At 41.3% G+C, this 19435-nt stretch overlaps 1 protein-coding gene and 1 non-coding gene across 6 annotated transcripts in view; one reads left to right on the top strand and one right to left on the bottom strand.

The window, feature by feature from the left end:
* The window catches only part of GMEB1 (glucocorticoid modulatory element binding protein 1), a 34010-nt gene that overhangs the window by 12074 nt on the left and 2501 nt on the right, over positions 1 to 19435 (bottom strand). For 2 of the 5 annotated variants that reach the window (XM_028113763.2, XM_028113764.2), the window contains 5 exons: positions 12949 to 13105; positions 7088 to 7200; positions 6261 to 6385; positions 5134 to 5237; positions 1893 to 2050 (listed from right to left, as the gene is read on the bottom strand). In XM_028113763.2, the coding sequence (XP_027969564.1) occupies positions 1893 to 2050; positions 5134 to 5237; positions 6261 to 6385; positions 7088 to 7200; positions 12949 to 13076 (628 nt within the window). In that variant the 5' untranslated portion in view covers positions 13077 to 13105. Of the gene's footprint in view, positions 1 to 1892; positions 2051 to 5133; positions 5238 to 6260; positions 6386 to 7087; positions 7201 to 12948; positions 13106 to 16651; positions 16981 to 19435 lie in introns of those variants that run through there. The other 3 variants (XM_028113765.2, XM_028113768.2, XM_028113767.2) reach the window with 3 other exon arrangements.
* On the top strand, positions 16073 to 16145 carry TRNAR-CCU (transfer RNA arginine (anticodon CCU)). Its single transcript has one exon. It is a non-coding gene; the product is annotated as a tRNA-Arg (tRNA).

The following is a 19435-nucleotide window of genomic DNA, read 5'->3' on the forward strand; positions in this document are numbered from 1 at the left end:
GCTCTTCTGTCTGAACCAGCCAGAAACCCCTCGTATATTAAGATTTTAAACAGGGGCGCCTGGGTGGCTCAGTCGGTTAAGTGTCTTCCATTGGCTCAGGTCATGATCCTAGGGTCCTGGGATTGAGTCCCACATTGGGCTCCCTGCTCAGCAGAAAGCCTGCTTCTCCCTTTGCCTCTGCCTGCCACTCCCCCTCCTGTGCTCTATCTCTCTGTGTCAAATAAACAAAATCTTTGGGGGGGGTTAGATCCTAAACAAAGAAAATGGAGAAAAATCAAACTGATCCAGACAGATATATAGACAAGTATGGACTCCACATGCTGGAGAATATTAATAATCAATCAAAAAAGTAATATTGATATGGATAGTCAACTAAAGGAGTTTTGGCCAAATAAAAAGTAAATAATTTTATAGCATTTTTTACTTTTCAAGTGAAAGACTCACATGACCAAAAACCAAAAATTCAAACTGCTAGATATTTTATACTTTCCTGTAGGGAACTTAGGTTCTAAGAGATCTGACTTCTTGGGGCGCCTGGGTGGCTCAGTTGGTTAAGCGACTGCCTTCGGCTCAGGTCATGATCCTGGAGTCCCGGGATCGAGTCCCACATCGGGCTCCCTGCTCGGCAGGGGGTCTGCTTCTCCCTCTGACCCTCTTCCCTCTCGTGCTCTCTATCTCTCATTCTCTCTCTAATAAATAAAATCTTTAAAAAAATAAAATAAAATAAAAATAAGAGATCTGACTTCTACTTACCCAGTGGTTACTCACGGAATATTAGGGCTGACCAAAAGAAACCTTGAGAGGTCAGTTTTAAAACAGGTACTTCCCTTACATCCGTTAGTATCTTTCTAATTCTGTCAGGCATATTTTTAAGTCTTCTGGAAGTAGTTGAGACAAGAATCTTAACTGGACTAACTGAATCTTTTTTTTTTTAATTTTGTTTGTTTGTTTGCTTGTTTAAGTAATCTCTACACCCAGTGTGGGGCTTGAACTCATGACTTCAAGAACAAGAGTCACATGCTCTTCCGACTGAGCCAGCCAGGTTCCCCTGGACTAACTGAATCCTTAATAATCATCTCACCTGGCTCCATCTTTCCTAGAAAAGAGCAAAGAGCTCTAGTCCTGAGGTCAACGATACAAGTTAAGCATATGCCCATCCTGCCTCATTGGTGAGGAAACCTCAACTTGGTTATGTGGATCCCTTCCAGGCAGGGCTCTTTGATCCTTACAGCAGCAGAGTCTCCAGAGCACAGTCCAGCCAACCATACATTATCTTTGGTACATCTCAGCTCAACAGTTGAAAACCATTCACCATTCTACTTCCTGCCTGACCACCCGTAGGGCAAAGGATTTTTCAAAACAATCTAATTTCAAAGATATGCCAAGTGGCACCAAAGTGAGACCATTGAATAAACATAATAACCACTGAATCATCTTTCTTTTTCTTTTCTTTCCTTTCTTGAGAGAGAGAGAGAGAGTGTGCATGGGGGGAGGGGCAGAGGGAAAGGAGGAGAGAGAATCTTAAGTAGACTCCACACCCAGCACGGGGCCTGACGTGGGGCTCGATCTCACGACCCTGAGAGGGTGACCTGAGTCGAAATCAAGAGTGGGACGCTTAACTGAGCGAGCCACCCAGGCGCCCCTGAACCATCTTTCTAATGTTTCTTATGCATACTTAGAAAGAAACAAGGAAGGAGGTATGGCCAATAGGAATCATCTGGGAGAAAACAAAAGAGATCTGTTTCTAAAGTACGGAATCACACCCAAGGTTAGCATACCTTACAGGGACTTCAATGCTCATGAGAATTAAAATTAAGAAAACACAAAAGAGAAGTAAGGGGAAAAGTGTTACTAAAAAACACTGGGTTTTCAGGTGGTTTCCTACCCCCTACCATCAGCCGAAGTGGGTGTCTGCACCACACTTGTCTGCTGTCCTGGCACTGGAGCTCTTGCACTGCTGATCAGAAGATCAAATTTGGTGCTTCTGCAGGTATTGGAGCAAACCTTGTCATGTTGGTAAAAATCAATCTGTCCAGAGTCCATCATTTTCCTGTGTAAAGGGAGACAAAAAGTACCAGTTCAGCCTGCACTACATCTAGATGGAACTAGGCCTTGGGGACAAACAGAAACAAAGTTGCTGCATCTACTCCATAGATAGTGAAACCTAATGGCATTTAAAGTCATTAGGCTGCAAAAATTCTAACTGGGATTACAAAATTTTCATTGGCCCTGCCCACATTTACAAGTACTCCTATTCCCTCCGCAGTCTGCTCATTATGAGTACTCTCTCATTTCCCGTTATCACCAAGCTTTAGGTAGGGATATACTCCTGACAACATCTGAGTATCCCCATAGAATCTCATTGAAACTAAACCCAAAAGGGGAAAAGACTAGTTCATATATCCCAGCACAACTGAGAAATGCTATAGGGAATAAGAATTTTATGATGAGATTCTGATGTATTAGTATTCCTAGACCAGCAAGATCTGTTGCCACTTTTGGAGACATACAACTTCAGCACATTTCTTTCCTTAAAAAAAAAAAAAAAAGTCTCCTATAAATACAGTGCAAAGTTGATTATACTAAACCCCCACTATAAAATGCCCTTATAACTGGATTCACAAGACATTGTTATTACAGGCCATAAGCAAAACCATGGGGTATTTTAGTTAGAGTAAACTCTATGTTATAACGTTACTTGGCTTTCACTAAAGATCTTTTAGGCATTCTGATTCCTTCTTACATTTGAGGAAAGTTGGCATGTGCTTGTTTTTCTGGGCAAAAAGGACGGGCCAAGAACAACAATAATGGAAGTTAAAAGTATTCCTTCCCAATTTTATTTAACTACTGATTTCTGTATACAAATCATCTGGAATAACTTCTTTTTTTAAATGTGTCTCTTTATTAAAATAATATGTGAAGAAAAAATTAATATTTTCTGTGGGAAATACAGAAAACTATAAAGAAAACAACTGCTTTTTAAAAAATCCAACAGAGGCGCCTGGGTGGCTCAGTCGTTGAGCGTCTGCCTTCGGCTCAGGTCATGGTCCCAGGGTCCTGGGATCGAGCCCCGCATCGGGCTCCCTGCTCCGCGGGAAGCCCGCTTCTCCCTCTCCCACTCCCCCTGCTTGTGTTCCCTCTCTCGCTGTCTCTGTCTCTCTGTCAAATAAATAAATAAAATCTTAAAATAAAATAAAAAATAAAAAATCCAACAACACAAAGATAACATTAACATTTTGAGATATTTTCTTCTATTAAATTTTGTGTACATATGTGTGTGTCTGTTTTTTTTTTTTTTAAGATTTTATTTAAATCTTTACTTGGGTTCTCCTGCTCTCTATCAAATAAATAAAATCTTAGAAAACAAACAAACATGTTCTCACTAATCAAACTTCAAAACAACATTTTTTTTTTTAAATATTTATTTATTTGAGAGACAGAGAGCAAGCACAAATGGAGGCAGGGGCAGAGGGAGAGGGAGAAGCAGGCTCCCCGCTCAGAAGGGAGCCTGATGCCCTGGGATCAGGACCTGAGCTGAATGCAGATGCTTAACTGACTCAGCCACCCAGGTGCCCCTAAAGCTGACTATAATTTTCAATAATGTTGCAATAAACATCTTTATGCCTGAATCTCTACAAGAACTACCTATAGTGCTATTTATAGTGCTATATATTTCTATTTTTCTTAGGACAGATTCCTTAAAAAGAATTAAAGACAATGGGTAAGATGTTCTTAAGGCTGTTGATGCATGTTCTGTGAGGAACTTTCCATTCCTGACCACATTTTAAAATCCATCAATAGGTGAGTGCTCAAGAAATACCAATTAATGTTAATCTTCATGGGGGGGTGGAATTACAATAATAAGCTTGCTGCATAAAGATGGGGGTGAGGGTATTATACATTCTTTTTTTTTTTTAAAGATTTTATTTATTTGAGAGAGAGAGAATGAGAGATAGAGAGCACATGAGAGAGGGGAGGGTCAGAGGGAGAAGCAGACTCCCTGCTGAGCAGGGAGCCTGATGTAGGACTCGATCCCAGGACTCCAGGATCATGACCTGAGCTGAAGGCAGTTGCTTAACCAACTGAGCCACCCAGGCACCCGGGTATTACACATTCTGAAGTTTATTTCTGTGGTACAATGATGGCAAGAATTGCATTCACTGAATATGATTGTTACTTATCAACAGCAGTCTCTATTTTACCAGATTATCACAGAACTTGTCAGTAGCCTACACTTCTCCGAGGTCGGCACGCTTCCTCAGCACCAGGTTTAGCCCTGCCTGTGCTTGGTGATCTCAAGTACGATTGTCATCTACTCCTGAGCTTCTCTGCTCAGAAAGGATCCTAACATCCTGACATCAGAAAAAATTTGCCCCAGATGCTGGGAAGAGTTAATTTAGACTCTTGGTTTCAGCTTGATTTTGGCTCAGGTCATGATTTCAGGGTTGTGAGATCGAGCCCCACAGCCGGCTCCACACTCCTTGCAGAGTCTGCTTAAGGTTCTCTTTCCACGGGTGCCTGGATGGTAAAGTAGGTTAAGCATCTGACTCTTGGTTTCAGCTCAGGTCGTGACCTCAGGATCATGAGACCGAACCCCTCAAGAGGCTCCTTCCTCAGCACAGAGTCTGGCTGAGATTCTGTCTCCCTCTGCCTCTGCCCCTCCTGCTCGTGCTCTCTCTCTCTAAAATAAACAAGTAAATCTTTAAAAAAAAAAAAAAAGACATCCTTCCCTCCCCCACCCCGCACTCTCTAAAATAAATAAATCTTTTTTTTTAAGATTTTATTTATTTATTGACAGAGAGAGAGAGAGCGAGAAACAGTACAAGTAGGGGGAGCTGCAGGCAGAGGGAGAGGGAGAAGCAGGCTTCCCGCTGAGCAGGGAGCCCAATGCGGGGCTCGATCCCAGGACCCTGGGATCACGACCTGAGCCGAAGGCAGACGTTTAACGACTGAGCCACCCAGGCCCCCAATAAATAAATCTTTTAAAAAACAAAACAGAACAAAAGGTATGTGCTTGTTTTCTTTTTCTTTCTTTTTTTTTTAGTAATCTCTACATTCAATGTGGTGCTCTGAGATCAAGAGTTGCATGCTCTTCCAACTGAGCCCTGGTGTGTGCTTGTTATTAAAGCTCACCTGAGCATGATTCCACCCAGACGAATGGCTCTCTTCCAGTCCTTTAGGGTGGACTTGCCAGCCAGATGAACAAAATGCTTGGGGCTGATCAACTGATCATTGAACTAAGGTAAAAAGAAAAGTCCAAAATCACTCAAGGTCAGCTTAGGCAGGCCAAGAGAGAGAAAGGTAACTCCATTTGTTACATATGAAAAAATACCCAGATGGCATTTTAAGTCATAGCCTTGTATCTTCCAGCCTCCTGCCCTGCTGTGCCAGAGAAGATGATCCTTCTCTGGGCACAGTGCCCTGTCCTGGTACAGAGCTACAGAAGACAGGAGGAGGATCAGAGATTAATATACTGATTAGCACCTGAAGTCCATTTATGCCCTAAATCACGAATAATATGTGGGTTCAATGTTGCAAAGGCTGTTTAAATAAACTGAAGTAACCTACCCAGCCCTAATGACAAGATTCAGGATGTGGTGGAAAGAATAAGTACCATAGAAACCACTATCACTGCAGAACCTCAAAACTCTGTAATCCTTCATGATTCTAGAATGATGCCACTGATAGTGACTACTATTTATGGGTACAGCTGTGGCTACCAATTGAGACAAAAGCTTAAGCAATTATTTCCACTTTGTGCTCTCATGAGAATTTATTTTTATCAGTAATAATTTTCAGTAAACTACTATAATGCACACTTCTATAAGGCATTTTACATATATTATCTCATTTTATCTGCTAGCAACCTGACAGTGTATGTGATTATTCATATTTTAACATATGAGCCTCTGAAATATTAATTTGTTCAAGGTCACCCAGTCATAGAGATGGGACTCCATTCATTCATTCAACAAACATTTATAGATAAATATGCCAAGCATCATTCTGGGTGTTGGGGATACACTGGTGAACAAGACAAACAAGTTCTCAGCTCTCCTAGAACTTGTATTCTGCGTGGGACTTGAATCCAGGCCAATTTCACTCCAAAGTCCTTATTTTTTTTCTGTGACACCATAGGGACTAGAGCCACAATATTGAAAACACTGATATGGTAGATAAGAGAGAAGAGGCACTGAAACTATACTCTTTGAAAACAAGGAGCCCCCAAACAGGCCCCAGTAAGGAGAAAAGACAATTACCTTGACACACTTCACATTTATTCCTGGACATACAAACTTCTTCCAGAGGAGAATGGCTTTGCTCTCCCCACAAGTTATGGGGTAAGCAATTTCCATATCCTCATTTGCTTCTATAGTGCTTGCATCTGAAAATGGAAAAAATATCAGTTATTTATCGAACGCTTTTCCCCAAAAGCTTAATTCAAAATCTCTAGTCTCTTGGTTCCTCTAAGAAGCCAACAGTTCACATTGGCTGGTATTGTTTTGGAGTCTTCTGGAAGAAGTTTGGCATAACAGCTCTCTTACCAAGCCCACACTATGTGCCAGACACTGTCCTATGTGCTTTTACATGCTTAATCTTATTTAGTTCTTACAACAATCCTGTGAGGCAATGATTGTTCCCAATGTATGCAGGTGGGACTTGGAAAGGTGAAGTGACTTTCCCAAGGACACACAGCTAAGAAGTGAGAAAGTAGGATTTAAACTCAGGTTTGTCTAACTTCAAACTTTTTTTTTCAGTTTCTTTCCACTGACTGCCTTCCAATCAACACCTCCTAAGTCCTAATCAGCAACTTCCCTAATGACAGGATCAACCTTGAGGCTCTAATTTCTTTGTGGAATTTTTGTAGATGAAATATCTTTTCAGTACCCTAGCAAACTGATGTTAAATAATCAACTGATGGGCCTAGCATTTGTCAGTGGTGTCTCTCGATGCACCACCATCAAACTGATGGCTGTAGCATTGGTAGGGCACACTGGGTAGGGGGTAAAAATATAAGGAACAAAAGGCAAGAAATCTCAACCAAGGAAGCTAAGGTCAAAGATACTAGAATAACAAAAAGACTTACCAATCCCTTCTTCAATTTTGTGAATTGTGTGAGTTTCTACTGCCACAACTGCCGTGTTGTTCTCGGACCCAGGTTCATAAATCCTGTTGTAAAAGTGTCCATCGATAAACAAACTACATAAATCATGAAAAAATTAATATTCACAGCATGGGGTTAAGAAATTTGTTATAATCTATCTCAAAAGGAATAAAATAAATATACTTTACAACTCTATGTTAGTGCTCTGACTAGTTCCCCATTATATTTAAACTCCAAGCTGCCCAGGACTGCTTAGTAGCTTCTACCTTGGACATGAATCAACAACTTTCCTCGCCTCCAAGGAAAGTTCCTCTTGCTACTGTCTTTACATCACCACTGTTTCACACCAGACTTTTCCCTTCATAACTTTAAATGCTTATGACATAAAATGTTGCTTCAAGTATAAGATTAAATTATAGAATTATCCTAAGAAGACTAAAAAGTAATACTGTTGGACAATTCAAGACAGGAAGAACCCGGGGCACCTGGGTGGCTCAGTCGGTTAAGCATCTGTCTTCTACTCAGGTCGTGATCCCAGGACCCTAGAATCGAGCCCTGAGTGGGGCTCCTTGCTCAGCGGGGAGCCTGCTTCTCCCTCGCCCTCTGCCTGCTGCTTCCCCTGCTTATATGTGCACGTGCTCTCTCTCTCGCTGTCAAATAAATAATAAATAAAATCTTAAAAAAAAAACAAACAGACCATTGACCATAGAAGCTGATGTCTTTTGTTGGAATCTAGATACTTTAGTCTTTTTTAGCACTTTAGCATTTTTCAAAGCATCATATAACCAAACTATTGACATGAACAGAGCCTAGTAAAAAAAAAGAGAGAGAGAGAGAGACTATGCCCAAAGTAACTAGCATTAATTAGAAGTATCACTTAGTGAAAGTCTCTCTAAAATGTTTCTACCTTCTGTGGTGCCTGGGTGGCTTAGTCAGTTAAGCATCAGATTCTTGGTTTCAGTTCAGGTCACGATCTCAGGGTCCTGAGATTGAGCCCTGTGTCAGGCTCCGCACTGGGTGTGGGAGCCTGCTTAAGAATCTCTCACTCTCGGGTGCCTGGGTGGCTCAGTTGGTTAGGCGACTGCCTTCGGCTCGGGTCATGATCCTGGAGTCCCGGGATCGAGTCCCACATCCGGGCTCCCTGCTCAGCAGGGAGTCTGCTCCTCCCTCTGACCCTCTTCCCTCTCATGCTCTCTCTCATTCTCTCTCTCTCAAATAAATAAATAAAATTAAAAAAAAAAACTCTCACTCTCCTGTTCTCCATCCCCCCTCCGTCTCAAAAAAATTAAATAAATAAAAGGTTTTCACCTTCTAAGAAAAGGGCTCAGATAAAATACACTAGCAACCTTTAATTTCTATAATAAAAATAATGTATTAACCTTTGCATCTTTTTTTAAAAAGATTTTATTTGTTTATTTGAGAGAGAGAGAGAGAGAGAAAGAGCACAGAGGGAGAGGGAGAGGGAGAAGCAGACTCCCCACCAAGCAGAGAGCCCGGTGTGGGGCTCCATCCCAGGACCCTGGGATCATGACCTGAGCCCAAGGCAGATACTTAACCAACTGAGCCACCCAGGCGCCCCTGCATCTTGTTATTTGAAAGCACTGCTTGAATAATATCCCTTGTATCACCCACCCCCATGGTGACACCTCTAGCACAGACCTCTCCTCTGAATTTCACACCAGGATACAGTTAACTGGCTAAATGAATAAATGCATTTGGATGTCCCATAGGACTTTGTTGAATTCATTATGTCTAAAATAACCAAGTTCTCTTCCCTCTCCCAAACCACTCTTCTTATATTTCCTATCCTTGTTAATGGCACCACTAGCACTCTACAGCCTAAGACAGAAGCCTGGAAATTACATCAGATTTCTCCCTCTTCCTCCTCCTCAACTCCCACATACTCAGCCACCAAATCCTATCAGATGTATCTCCTTAACATGAGCCAGCCTCCCTGTCTCTTTTCCCACTGCTACTGCCTTAATTCAGGCTGTTATCATCTCTAGTCTGAACTAGTCGCCTTGCATCTACCTGATCTTCTATACTCCTACTGAAGTGATCACGTCAATCCCTCCTTAAAACCCTCAAGAACCCTCTACTTACTGTTACAATAAAGCCCCCAAATCCTTAATAGGATATTTAAGTTGCTCCAAGATCTGACCCCTGGTTTCAACTCTCCCTAAACCTCACCTTATAATCCAAGCCCTAGTCATACCAAATTATCTGTGGTTCCCAGAACCAACACCTTCTTTTATACCTTCCCTCTTTGCTCTTACTTCCCCCCTTCCCCAGAATATCCTTCTCCATCTGTTTGTTTTTTAAAGATTTTATTTATTTATTTGAGAGAGAGCACGCTAGAGAGAGAGCGCAGGCGCACACAAAAGCACAAGGTGGGGGGGGCGGGGCAGAAGGAGAGGGAGAAGCAGGAGCCCAATGCGGGGCTCGATCCCAGGACCCCGGGATCATGACCTGAGCCAAAGACAGACGACTAACCAACTGAGCCACCCAGGCGCCCCTGTTTGTTTGTTTTTAAGATTTTATTTTTAAGTAATCTCTACACCCAATGTGTAGCTTGAATTTACAATCCCAGGAGCAAGAGTTGCATGCTCTACTGACTAAGCCAACCAGGTGCCCCTCTATTTGTTTTTTAATAAAGAGTAGCCTCTATGATGCTTTTCTGTCCACATCAATCCCTCCAGTATAATCATCTACTTCCTCCTTTGTGACCCAACTGTACTTTAGGCTTTTGTCACAACAAATATAACACTTAATATTATATGTTTGTTTAGCTGTCTGCCTCCCCTTGGGCATAGTCCAAGAGGCTCCTGAGAACAGCAATTATGTCCTATTTATTTGTTCAATTTTGTATGTCTAGTGTATCGAATACTAACTAGAACATGGCAAAGTACCTAAGTTGTTGGTCAGTGAATGAGGATTCTGATAAACATGAGAAACCACTACTTCAAGTAAGTTCAGTAAACTCATTGTAAATTGACCAATATATGCAAAATCGTTTAAAAGAAGAAATTCTTATTTATACATAATTTCAACAACCAGTAAATTGCACTTGCAGTGGGAAGTAGGGGCACAGTCTATATATATATAAACAAGGTTTTATCAAGAAAAAATTTCCTGGGGTGCCTGGGTGGCTCAGTCAGTTATGTGTCCAACTCTTGATTTCAGTTCAGGTCATGATCTCAGGGTCATGAGACTGAGCTCCATGTCAGACTCCATGCTAAGTGTGCAGCCTGTTTGAGATTCTCTTTCTCTTCCTCTGCCCCTCCCCCCTGAACATACGCTCCCTCTCTAAATAAATAAATAAATAAATAAATAAATAAATATTTTTAAAAATAAATAAAATAAAATACAACTAGAGAAATCGACTGAGCATTGATTGGCAGATATCTCAGAATTCAGTACTTGAAAATGTATTCACTAGCTCATATGGCAAATTCAGTGTAAACAGTAGGTTGGGGAGTCAACGTTGTACAAAGATGCCTATAATCTAATCAAGCAATGAGAGGCTTCCAGAAAAAGCAATGTCATTTGGAAAATAAAAAAAGACACACACACAAAATAAGTGGAACAAATCTTCAAAATAATTAAGTCTCTAAGTAGTTGAGAAGTGTTTTCTGTCTCTAGGAGGGATAGGATAAATGACAATTGGAGCACTTTAGGAAAGAAAGAAGAAACAATGATTCCAAGAGAAAATAAAGCTGCCATGCACCAAAGAATCTACTCTTTAATTCTTCCTCATTACCCTTCCTCAAAGGGTAATAACTGCAAATATGTGTGTATGTAACAAATGAAGTTCCCGAACAAGTGAATCTGAATAAACAAGCATAAACTTTTGGGGCAAATAAAAATTCTAATCACTCTATCCACTATATGTCAGTAATTATTTTTTCTTAAGATCTTATTATTTTTTTAAGTAATCTCTACACCCAACATGGGGCTCAAACTCACAACCCCAAGATCAAGAGTCACACAGTCCAACTGAGCCAGCCCGGTACCCCATCAGTACTTTTATTAACTTTCCTTTACAGATCTTATTTTTTTATAGATTTTTTTAAAGATTATTTATTTATTTATTTGACAGAGAGAGAGAGAGAGAGCGAGAGCAGGAACTTAAGCACGGGGAGTGGGAGAGGGAGAAGCAGGCTTCCCGCTGAGCAGGGAGCCCGAAGTGGGGCTCGATCCCAGGACCCCGGGATCATGACCTGAACTGAAGGCAGATGCTTAATGACTGAGCCACCTAGGCGCCGCTAGATTTTTTTTTTTTTAAGATTTTATTTATTTATTTGACAGAGACAGAGAGAGAGGGAACACAAGCAGGGGGAGCGTGAGAGGGAGAAACAGGCTCCTGTTGAGCAGGGAGCCCGATATGAGGCTCAATCCCAGGACCCTGGGATCACGACCCAAGCCAAAGGCAGATGCTTGACAGCTGAGCCACCCAGGGGCCCCTCTTACAGATCTTAGAATATTTCCTTCAATATTCAGAAATGTCAGCAAACTATGGTTATATTTTAAAAACTAAAAAGTCCTTACTTTTACAAGATACATACTAATGTCTGGGATTTGCTTCAAAAAATTCAGGAGTGGGTGGATGTAAAGATGAAATAAGACTGGCCATGTGCTGATAATTGTTGAAGTTGGGTGATGGGTCTGTACATGGGGGTTCATTATAGTATTTTTTAAAAATCTGGGGGTATATTTGAAATTTCCTATACTAAAAAGTTTAAGTTACCAAGAGAGGTTGACTGTCTTTCTCCATAAGTGTTTAAGACAAGGTATGTTACTTAGTAGATTGAGAATGGATTATGTGTTTGCCCAAGAACATTTTTTTTCTTCCTCTCTTTTTTTTTTTAAGTAGGCTCCACGCTGGGTGTGGAGCCCAATGTGGGGCTTAAGCTCACAACCCTGAGATCAAGACCTGAGCTGAAATCAGGAGTTGGATGCTTAACCAACTGAGCCACCCAGGCACCCCCTTTGTTTCTTTAAGTAATTTTACACCCAACATGGGGCCCAAACTCACAACCCTGAGATCAAGAGTCACATGCTCCACTGAGTCAGCCAGATGCCCCGAGAACATTTCTAATCTTATGAAGAATCTTTTATATATTCCTCAAGATAAAATAACTACCCCTTCCTTCTCTCTGTAGATATGTCTTATTTAAACTTCAAGACCAATTAAAAAATCTTATCTCTTCGTTCAAATTCATAGTGATCCTCTGAATTCAAGCTACTTCCTAACCACGACACTCAGTACTTCTTAGATTTTGCCGTGTAAGTGACCTCTTTATTTACATATATGTATTTTTGGTTTGCACAACCAGACTACAAGCTCCATGATGGTGGGAACCATGTGCTATATTTCTTCCAACACTTTGTAATACATTATAAAATAGTAGGTCATTGATATGTATTTTTTTAATAAACTAAGCTTGATTAATTTGCCCATCCCTTAAGGACCAGACCACTTCTGGCAGGAAAACTTTCGTAGGTGCCTTACCTAATCTCTTCTGACTCTAACTACACTGTCTTTCAGTAAACATGTACTAAGGCCCTGTGCTAAACAGTGTGGATCAATAAGAGGAAGGAGCCATGTAACTTACCCTCAAAGAGCTTACAGTGAAGAGGGAAAGAGACAAGGACACAGTTAACTGTTGTAATAAGTATTACGATGACAAATATAGCACACAGTACTTTATAAAGATGAAAACTTAGCCAGCTCTGAGAGATTGATGGTGAATGTTCCCTTGTATTAAGCATACAGTTATAATTTCCCCACTATCTTTAAACCTCCCCAATTTTTCAGAAGATCCAAATCTCTAGTCACTTACCCTTGTTGCACAGGCTGTAACTGCAAGATCACTTGGGTTTTAGTGTCTTCGGGGTTCTCCCCTTCATTTCCTTCAGTGGGTACCACAACCACATCCCCCACTGGAACACTCACTTCTGCATTAGCCATCTTTCACATGAAGTCAGATAGCTGGGCTGCTGTCAGAAACAAGAAGCACCAGTGACTTGGTCTGGTTTGAAAAGATGGCAATCATAGGAAAGGAACACCAAGATAATTATGACTACCAATTCCAAGATCGTGGTCCTCTGAAAAGGATAGGAACTGTGGAAAGGGGCTCACCTAGGCTCTGATCTTTCCAGAAATGCCTTAGGACTCACTTGCTGATTTAGGCTTTCTTAGGATATGTGATTCACCCAGTGCTGTACTGGACCCTGGGATCATGACCTGAACCGAAGGCAGACACTTAACCGACTGACCCACCCAGGCGCCTTGGAGCCTGCTCTTGAGAACCAATTGTGCACATCTCTTCCCAGCTCTGAGTTTAGTGACATCAAATTGTTAGCTTGAAATCAGTGACGCTGGGAGTATATACACCACAGAAACTGGCAAGCACTAGAGGTCAGGGTATTTTTTTTTCCTGGAGAACTGATTTACAGCACACCACTAGTTCCATGCCAAACAGTAAGCTCCTAGAAAGTAGGAATCATCTCTTTTCTTTGCAACCAGCCATTGCACTTCACCAAGTGCTCTGTCGTTTGTGAATTACTTAATAAGTATCCGCTAAATGAAATAAACTGGATAGGAAGAAAAGTGATTTGCACTGTGTTGTTTAATAAATACTGAATCCAACTGCATGATCTCTAGGAACTTCTTACTACCTCTTTGCCTCAGACTGAATGGAGAGATGATCTTGCCTGACATCTCCCTTGCAGACTTGTTGGGGAAACCAGTGTCCAGCACCATGTGCTCCTTGACTCTAACAAAGCATCATCCCAAGTTTAATGAAAACTCTGAGGGCCCCAGGATATTCTGCAGTGGTTAGTTCTCACAGTTGCAGAGAAAGGAGTCACTTAAGAGAGCATAGGTAGGAGCACTGTGTTTACTTAGATACGTGAGATCAGGGGCGCCTGCGTGGCTCAGTTGGTTAAGCGACTGCCTTCGGCTCGAGTCAGGATCCTGGAGTCCCAGGATCGAGTCCCGCATTGGGCTCCCTGCCTGCTCGGCCAGAGGCCTGCTTCTCACTCTCCCACTCCCCCTGCTTATGTTCCCTCTCACGCCGTGTCTCTCTCTCTGTCAATTAAATAAATAAATAAAATCTTTAAAAAAAAAGATACATGAGATGATTAGGACATGCTGATAAGAGTAGGGACATGGTAGATGCATGTTTGAATATGTGACTGGTAGTCAGACAACTGAATCCACACCTCAGCTCTGCCACAGCACCTGTTTGCATATAATATGCATACTTAAGCACAGCACTCAAAGTCTCCATCATCTGGACCCCAAACAGTTTTCCACTTTCATCTGCAACTGTAATTCCCCAAGAAACTTCAGTGCCAGCCATACCAGCCTCCCCCGTACTCTAAAAATACAGTATGTACATTCAGGTTTCTATACCTTTGTTATTCCTTAAGCCCAAACTCTCTTCTCTCTCATCAACTTTTCCCTTCAAGGCCCCAGTTCAAAGACCACTCCACCACAAAGCCCCTGCCAAACCATTTTCTTCTTTTTTTTTTTTTTAAGATTTTATTTATTTATTCATGACAGAGAGAGAGAGAGAGAGAGAGAGAGAGAGAGAAGCAGAGGGAGAAGCAGGCTCCCAAGGAGCAGGGAGCCCGATGCGGGACTCGATCCCAGGACCCTGGGATCATGACCTGAGCCGAAGGCAGACGCTTAACCATCTGAGCCACCCAGGCGCCCCAAACCATTTTCTTTTCTGGTCCCCCAGTACTTGGTTTGTAGCTCTCCTCTAACGATTATCACACTGTGCTTTGTATTGTAGTTAACTGAACAGACTTCTATTTCCATAACTGAACTATACTATGAGGTGCTTCTTTATTTTTTCTATTTTTTCATATTTTTGGTATTTTTAATTCTAAAAATTAAAAGGGCAGGTGTTGCTTCTTTAAAAAGCCTGTCTCCCACAGCCCTGTTCATCATGGCACTGACACACTGGTTCAATCAATTTTTGTTTGTATTTCACCTAGTTAAAATTCCATATATCAGACTTATGCCTTTTATGATTCTCACAAACTTTTTTCCTGAATGCTATACCTCTTGTACCCAAAAGCCTCTTAAAATTTATCTTGTAGACACCTTAAACTGAACTCATATTCTCTCATAAACCTGTTCCCGTTTCCTGCCTCTGTAAATGGCACCATCCTCTACCTATTTTCTCAAGCCAGAAACTTTGGAGTTATTTTTCATCCTTCTCTTTCTAAATCCAATCAACCACCAAATCGTATCCATTCTATCATCTATATTTCTCTTTTATTTTTTTTTAAGATTTTATTTATTTATTTGAGAGAGAGAATGAGAGAGAGAGAGCACATGAGAGGGAGGAGGGTCAGAGGGAGAAGCAGACTCCCTGCTGAGCAGGGAGCCCAATGCGGGACTCGGTCCTGGGACTCCAGGATCGTGACCTGAGCCGAAGGCAGTCGCTCAACCAACTGAGCCACCCAGGTGCCCCATCTATATTTCTCTTTTAACCATCCCCCATTCTCCATCTGTGCTGCCACCACCATATTCTAAGCTGCCACACTGTTACCTGAATTTTTCCAGCTGCTTCTCATCAGTATCCTAATCTCTGGTCTTGCTCCCCACTCCATTATCTACAGAGCTGACAAAGTAATCTTACTGAAGGCCACAGGCCATTTCCCCATTTCAGGATCCTTCAGTGGATTCCCTTTGCTCTTAAAGTGCAAGCATCTTAACAGTGCTTATAGAATCCTCCAAATCTGTCCTGTCCTAGCCTCATTTCTCATAGTTCTTCCTCTCATGTTGTGGGCTCCTGTCGCGGAATTTTTTTCAATTTCTCAAACATGCCATATTTCCTCACCTGAGCCTTCACACTTGTTTCCTCTACCTAGAATTCTCTTTTCCTTTCTTTTTGGCTAGTCACTGCTAAACTTTTATAACTTATTTAAAACATCACTTCCTGGGATGCCTGGCTGGCTCAGTTGGTAGAGCATGCGACTCCTGATCTTAGGGTCATGAGTTCAAGCCCCATGCTGGGCACAGAGTTTACTTAAAAAAATAAATAAAAATTTAAAAAAATAAAAAAAAAATACACACACACACACACGTTCATTCACAGGGAGGCCTGTGACTTCCCTGACTAGATGTAAGCTTGTGTTCTTGCTCCCTTAGAACCTGCTGCAGCACCCCTGTCATAACCATTACCCCACTTTGTCAACCTCTCCTCACCAGACTATATCCTGGGAGAGCAAAGATTGCTTTTCTTTTTCAACAGTTCCCCTATGCCTAGCTCAATACCCAGGGACAGGAGTAAGTAAATAGTGTTCAAATATCAGACTTCTATTTACAAAACTGCCTAGCTAAAACTTTCTGAAGAAATGTGGCACATAACAGGTATGTAATATATTTTTGTGTAGTGAATGACTCACCTTGCCCTAAAAGACTTCTAGAATTTTCTACTTTTCTAAATTAGGGGATATAAATTTGTTTGGGCAGCTAGGCTAAACTTATTGTCTGTCATTATGGCCAGTTCAACAAATACTTACTGAGTCTCTACTCCACATCAGGCACAGGGTTAGGCTCGTTAAATATGAAAAGGGACAGTATCTGCTCTTAAGGAACTAAAGAAGGAAAAGAGATGCATGACATTGTCATATACTAGAGAAAAAAATTAATTGCAAGATATTACAGTACACTATCTGAACTTCTGTAAATCAAAGGCTTAAAACTAGGAATAGGGGCACCTGGTGGCTCAATCGGTTAAGCGGCCCTCTCTTGATTTCGGCTCAGGTCATGATCTCAGGGTCCTGGGATTGAGCCCTGCAATGCTCCAAGCTCAGTGGGGAGTCTGCTTCAGAATTCTCTCTCCCTCTGCCCCACCCCCGCCTCAAATAAATAAATAAACCTTAAAACAAAACAAAACTAGGGATAAAAAAGAGAATCAATGGACTGGTTCAGCTGGCTGCCAGCAATAGAACCAAAACAATTAGGACCTCAGAGTCTAGAAAAAGACAAAAAGGGATATGACGAAGCATACAAATGCTATCAAATCCTAGAATGATTGAACCAATAGATAGCTTCAAAGCTTGAACCATAAAAATGTAGCTTGAATGAAAAGAATCACAGCTAACATTTGTTGGACACTTATTGTCAAGCACTATTCTGTTACTATTGCATATTTAATGAATTTAAAAGATGTAAACTTTAGCATGTAACAAACTTATGTAATTTATTATTTTAAAACAGTGGTTTAGGGCGCCTGGGTGGCTCAGTTGGTTAAGCGACTGCCTTCAGCTCAGGTCATGATCCTGGAGTCCCAGGATCAAGTCCCGCATCGGGCTCCCTGCTCAGCAGGGAGTCTGCTTCTCCCTCTAACCCTCCCTCCTCTCAAGTGCTCTCTCTCTCTCTCATTCTCTCTCTCAAATAAATAAAATCTTAAAAAAATTAAAAAAAATAAAACAGTGGTTTACAATTTTAAAAATAGCTTAAGTAAATTAATGGGTTAGAGGAGGAGAATTAGAAGGATGCTTCTAGTTTTAACCTTCTACCCTAAGGTTGAGTCCTCTCTACAACACTCTGAATAAGTGGTTGACTAACTACTTGATTAATACTTTCCTCAATGGGAACTCATATTTTACTCCTTAGCCCTCCCACACCTTGGAACCCAAGAGGAATGTTCTCTAACCTCCTGAGTTTATCCAAGAAGGTAATTATAATCATCCACAATATGTCTCTCAGTGTCAGTAAGAGACACAAGGTCTGACCCAACATGGCAATACTTACATTCTTTAGAGAAGCAAGTTTAGGTTGAGTATCTCTTATTACCCTAAATACCACATTCCTAACAAGTAAACCGAAACCAGCTCTACAGACTACACTGGCTAACTGCAAGGTCATCTCTTGAGGTGAGTATAAACTAAAAAATAGCTCTTGTTTATAGCAACAAAAACTCCTGAGGCAAGATGACTGAGTTGCTTTTGGGTATTTCAGGGAAAGGGCCTGAGAGTATTCATTGTGCAATCACACAACACTCTGTAATTCTAGGGGAACACACATAAAGGAAAGATGTCAAATTTATGTGAAAAGAATTATTTTGTAGTTATTTTCAAAGACAAAAAAGATACCTTGAAAGTAGGCACATGAATACTCACATAAGCTACAAAATAACTAAATAAATGACATCTGACCTACTCCGGATTAAATTCATTTTTTTCTGTTCTGAAAACTAATGTTTCTTTTTGTTGTTGGGTTTTTTTTTTTAAAGTAATCTCTGTGCCCAACATGAGGCTCAAACTCACAACCCCAAAATCAAGAGTCACACGCTTCATCCACTAAGCCAGCCAGGCACTTCTGAAAACTAATGTTTAAAACGTAGCAGGATTATGAGTGTCACATGACTGCAGGAACATCAGAGTTGGTAGTTGAAAAGGAATAAAAGAAATAGCAGATACCCTGAAGTTTTCTAACCCCAAAATGTATTTATTCATTCCATACTGTATTGTATTTTCATAGACTGTGTAGCTTCTTTACTTTTTAAACATCTTATTTGACAGAGAAAGCACACGCATGAATGGGGGTAGGGATGGAGGGAGAGGAAGGAGACTCCCTGCTAAGCAGGGAGCCAGACCTGGGGGGGGGGTGCTCAATCCCAGAACACTGAGACCATGACCTGAGCCAAAGTCAAGATGCTTAATGCACTAAGCTACCCAGGAGCCCCAACTGTGTAGTCTATTCTTAAGAAATTTCCAAGTTAGGGACGCCTGGGTGGCTCAGTCGGTTAAGCGGCTGCCTTCGGCTTGGGTTGTGATCCCAGGGTCCTGGGATTGAGTCCCATATCGGGCTCCCTGCTCAGCGGGGAGCCTGCTTCTCCCTCTGCCTCTGCTCGCCCTGCTTGTGCTCTCTCTCTCTCTCTCTGACAAATAAAGTCTTAAAAAATTTTTTTCCAAGGTAAAACTTTATTATTACTTGATGCCAAAACTCCTTTTTTTTTCCCATTCCTTCTCATGCATTCAGTAAGTGATCCAGGGCACTATGAAATGTAGTAAAGCCAACAAGAAGGCTACACAGGACCACTGTGAGGGACACAGCCAAAACAAAGTTTGGGATAAGTCACACATTGGAGACTACTATTCAGGTGTTTGGGGGAAGCAATGAGATAAAAGTGTTCTTTGAAAGATCACCGCACTAGAGTCTAGGAGACTTCTGCTTAGGACAAGACCAATTCAGGGCCCAAGCTAACCCAATGAAGTTGAGTACAAATTAGCTTTTTAATATGTTTGTTGAAGTAAATATGAATAAATGGTTGGCTAACGACTAATAAAAAAGTCATG

The sequence above is a fragment of the Eumetopias jubatus genome, unplaced genomic scaffold (genome assembly GCF_037043125.1).
Source record: "Eumetopias jubatus isolate StellerSeaLion01/CBP00866 unplaced genomic scaffold, mEumJub1_p1.0 scaffold_4, whole genome shotgun sequence".
Lineage (NCBI taxonomy): Eukaryota > Metazoa > Chordata > Mammalia > Carnivora > Otariidae > Eumetopias > Eumetopias jubatus.